General features: G+C 30.7%; 2 protein-coding genes across 2 annotated transcripts; both read left to right on the top strand.

The window, feature by feature from the left end:
* Window positions 1-34: 34 nt before the first annotated feature.
* On the top strand, window positions 35-1,297 carry HELRODRAFT_184599 (hypothetical protein; the record flags this gene model as incomplete). Its single annotated transcript, XM_009014484.1, has 5 exons — window positions 35-145; window positions 211-360; window positions 417-491; window positions 845-992; window positions 1,147-1,297. Coding segments are annotated over 5 exons (635 nt in total), but the record flags the coding sequence as incomplete, so codon positions are not given.
* Window positions 1,298-2,119: 822 nt separating this feature from the next.
* On the top strand, window positions 2,120-3,913 carry HELRODRAFT_184598 (hypothetical protein; the record flags this gene model as incomplete). The annotated part of the gene is made up of 6 exons (XM_009014483.1): window positions 2,120-2,609; window positions 2,684-2,824; window positions 3,051-3,290; window positions 3,355-3,489; window positions 3,546-3,665; window positions 3,780-3,913. The coding sequence occupies 6 exons, from the start codon at window positions 2,120-2,122 to the stop codon at window positions 3,911-3,913; spliced, it is 1,260 nt and encodes a 419-aa protein (XP_009012731.1).
* Between the last annotated feature and the right edge of the window lie 186 nt (window positions 3,914-4,099).

Here is a 4,099-nt window from a genome sequence, read left to right as displayed (position 1 = left end):
AATGAATGCATCAAGTTGAATGGCACATTGGCAGTGTTTGATGGTGTGGATTTGAATAGCTACAAGAAAACGTGGGTGCAATCATTAGCGAATGGTAATTACTGGATTGGATTGGCGAAAGGACAATTTATGTGGGATCACTCAAGTTTGTTACATGCTCTTATACAAACGTCAATTTAATAAAGTTAATATTTGTTGACGCGTCTGCAGATAGTTTTGTTAATTTCTCTCAATGGAGAGATAGAAATCTCAATTTGAGTTTTTCATGCTCCGTCATCTACAACGACCAACCTAGCAACCTGAAAGTTTGGGTGAACCTAAATTGTCCAAGATATTCATACGTTGTTGTGTGCATGAAAGGTATGTCCAAAAAAGTTGGGTGATTATGACTGGTGATTTGAATACTTCATTTTAAGATAGCACACTGTTAACGACAACAACAAACATTCCACCTTTCATAGCAACGGAACAGGAGGTTCTAAAAAACCCAAGTAAGTGCACTTTTTCAAAAAACTTTAAAACAAAGTGTTAATTTTTGTTACTTATAGCTGACGTCTGATAATAGTTTGAGGTTTTTATTAAATCATTAGCAACTTGTAAATTAAACATTATAAATATTAACAATGAATTTTAGTAAATTTTAATAAAAATAAGGGTTTTATAATTTAAAAAAAGCAATTGTTAATTTAAGATAACCATGTTAATTCAATAATTTTAATCAATTTTATTCGATCTGATTTGACGAAAATAACAAATAACTTTTCACATCATATTGAAAATAAATTGTTATAATCATGAAATTATGTACAAATCATGTAATTAACGTGTAATTTTATTTACAAAGCTCTAACATCTCCAGCAACATCATTAGAAAGCCAAATAACAGCTCTAGGCATTGGAGTTGGTGTCGGAGTGTCTTTCTTCGTGCTGCTGGTAGTAGCAGGTGTTGTCGGTTCAGTAGTGGTCTGCTTGTGGAAGAAGAAAAAAGGATGGTTAGAAAATATATCCGTCAACTTTGCGAATTTGTCATTAATTGTAAATATTCAAAACTATTCGATATTAATCAGGAAAAGTAACAAATTTTATATAAGAAGGAATATTTGAATGAAATATGAAAAATTTGGCGAGTTATTTTCATTCCAACAGTTTCAGATCACTTACAGAAGTAGCGTCAACAAGATACCAACCTGACGACAACGCAGAGAGCACAGACACGTATGCAACAATCGACACTAACATCGAGAACAACGACGTTGACGATTCTCATGAGTACAAATCTCTTGAATATAAACCTTAAGAACAATTTTTGAAACTTTTTATAAATTTGGATTCAAATATTCTGAATTGATACAAAGAGACTGAAGATGTTTTGCGGTTTTAACTTATTAATATTCAGTTTTTTGTTGAAATTGGAGATTTATATTGAATTTAACAAATCTTATTTCACTAATTTGTTCTTTTAGCTTTTATTTAATCTTTAAAAGAATACGTTACATTTATTTTTATTTTGCAATTTTAAAATACGCAAAAGTTTTATAGAAATGATTAATTTCATTGTATTCATTAATGAGGGTCTGATTTAAATTTTTGCGACAACTTCTCTAATAATTAATTCTATATTTTCCACAGAATAAACTCGTTACTTCAATCAGTAAAATTTCAATTCTAATTTGAATGCAGACCGTTCACGAGACACCTGCTTTTAACAAACTGCGAAACATGTCACAATAAATTTCTTCGAATAAACTTTTTTTATAACATCAAAGCAAACAAAAAAAATTATAAATAGTGTTAACTTGTTTAAGAATTTAAGAATTTTCCTCCAAAAATTATCAGCATTTGACGATTGTTTTATTAACGCGTTCGATCATATTTTATAGCAATGATCAAGTTTTATTTACAATGTATAAACCGATATTTTATGAGACACATACTATATTTTTGAATCGTGATTTCAAGAATCTTCAATTTTAAGAATATGTGAGCTTAGTTAAAATTCATGACATGACAGTAAACATTCGTTATAAATAGGAACAACACGTTAAAACAAACTTTCCAACCTTCATACAGTTGAATTTTCCTGAATATAAATAGAATTCATTGTATAGCCTGCTTGCGCATGGAGCTTCTTTGTTTCTCAAGTAAACTTTCTCACGTTCTTGATTTGCTGATGAAGTGTGATAGTTATCGGCATTTGAGATATATAACTGTTGGGAATGTTAGTTACATCTGTAGCACTTCCTTGTTCAATTTGAAATTTTGTAAAATGTTTCTCTTATCAAATACCATGAAATTAATTTTTTTAATTTTCGGTTTTAATTTGTTTGATGTACATGCAGAGTTAAGTGATGGAAAAGAATTAAAGTCATTATGTAACGATAGGTACTGCTTGTACTCCAATGGAACATCAACTTCCTACACAAGTGTTGATGAGATGAGAGGTGTTTGTACAGGCTGGAACATGAGTGTTTGGTTGTTGGAGGTGTACGATGCTGAGCTTCAAAATTTGACGGAACGATTTATCGATATTTACAATTTTAAAGATAAAAATATTCCATTGAATATGAGAAGAAACACGCAAGGATGGATGTGGATCAACAACCAGCCACGTTTGTTCAGTTTATTTCACGAAAGTCAATAAATTTTGTCAATTATATTCAAATTGTTACTGAAATTGTTTCAGTTTTGAATCAGACGTCAATTACAAATCAATATGAAACTAGGAGTGTTTCTTACATGTTAAAAAGCCCAAATTCTGACAAAGTTGAATATTTGGGTGCTGGAAACGAAAACACTTGTGAGAGAGCTATTTGTCAAATTTTAAGTTTGTGTTGTTTCATATTTTTCAGGCAAATATATAATTATTCAAGAAAATTTAAAGTATTTTAAAAAGTAATTTAAAAGTTTAAATAAAAAAACATTTACTAGCTTTTAAAACAACCAAACTGGCATCTCTTTCAATTTTTTAACTAGAACTATCATTGTAATAGAATGAAAACTAATGTTAGTTCATAATTTGTTCATTTGTTTTTTAATAAACTCATGCACAGAAACGACTAATTGCAAAACGAGCGAGAGTCTACAGTATAAAAACTTTTGTTATTTGCCAATTTTGAGAGAGCCAATGTATTGGCACGAAGCTCAAAATGAATGCATCAAGTTGAATGGCACATTGGCAGTGTTTGATGGTATGGATTTGAATAGCTACAATAAAACGTGGGTGCAATCATTAGTGGCTGATAAATACTTGATTGGATTGGCCCGAGGACAATTTATGTGGGATCACTCAAGTTTGTTACATGTTCTTATACGAATGTCAATTTAATAAAGTTAATTTGGTTAATGCGTCTGCAGACAGTTTTGTTAATTTCTCTCAATGGAGAGATAGAAATCTCAATTTGAGTTTTTCATGCCCCGTCATCTACAACCTGAAAGTTTGGGTGAACCTGAATTGTCCAAGATATTCATACGTTGTTGTGTGCATGAAAGGTATTTTCCACAAAACCTGATTCATCAAAAAATAACGTATTATTAATTTGTTCCAGAAAACCCAAATATATCTCTGAACACCGGAAAATCACTTATTGTATCTGGGAATTATACGACACCTAGCACAACATCAGCAATAATTAACGTTAACATCACCAAGGACCCCGGCTTCAGCAGTATGTCATACTTTCGTAACCAACCTTTATCAAATATTTTGTATTTAGATCGAAGTCATACATTATTCAAAATTAAAATATTACATAAATCCTTTAAATCCTAAATCACGCCAGCAAAACTGGGTGAACAACAAAACATCAACTCTATGGCCATCGGAATTGGAGTTGGAGTGTCGTTGTTTGTGTTGTTGTCGGTGGCTGTAGTTGTGCTGGTTGTCTGCTTGTGGAGGAAGAAAAAAATGTGGTAGTTGAATTAATTTGGCTAATAATTAGTCCTAGCAATTGTTGTATTTAAGTTTTTTTAGAAACAACATTTCCATTGTTTTTATTATAAAAATTTTTAAACGCATGTGAATTTGAGGACAGTTTTGTATTTTAACACAAAAACAAAATGTTTGCTAGACATTTAAAAATTATTTTGAAAAAAAGTAGCA

The sequence above is a fragment of the Helobdella robusta genome (assembly GCF_000326865.2).
Source record: "Helobdella robusta unplaced genomic scaffold HELROscaffold_1376, whole genome shotgun sequence".
Lineage (NCBI taxonomy): Eukaryota > Metazoa > Annelida > Clitellata > Rhynchobdellida > Glossiphoniidae > Helobdella > Helobdella robusta.
The sequence above is the reverse complement of the archived record's forward strand: the minus strand, read 5'-3'. Positions and strand labels throughout refer to the sequence as shown.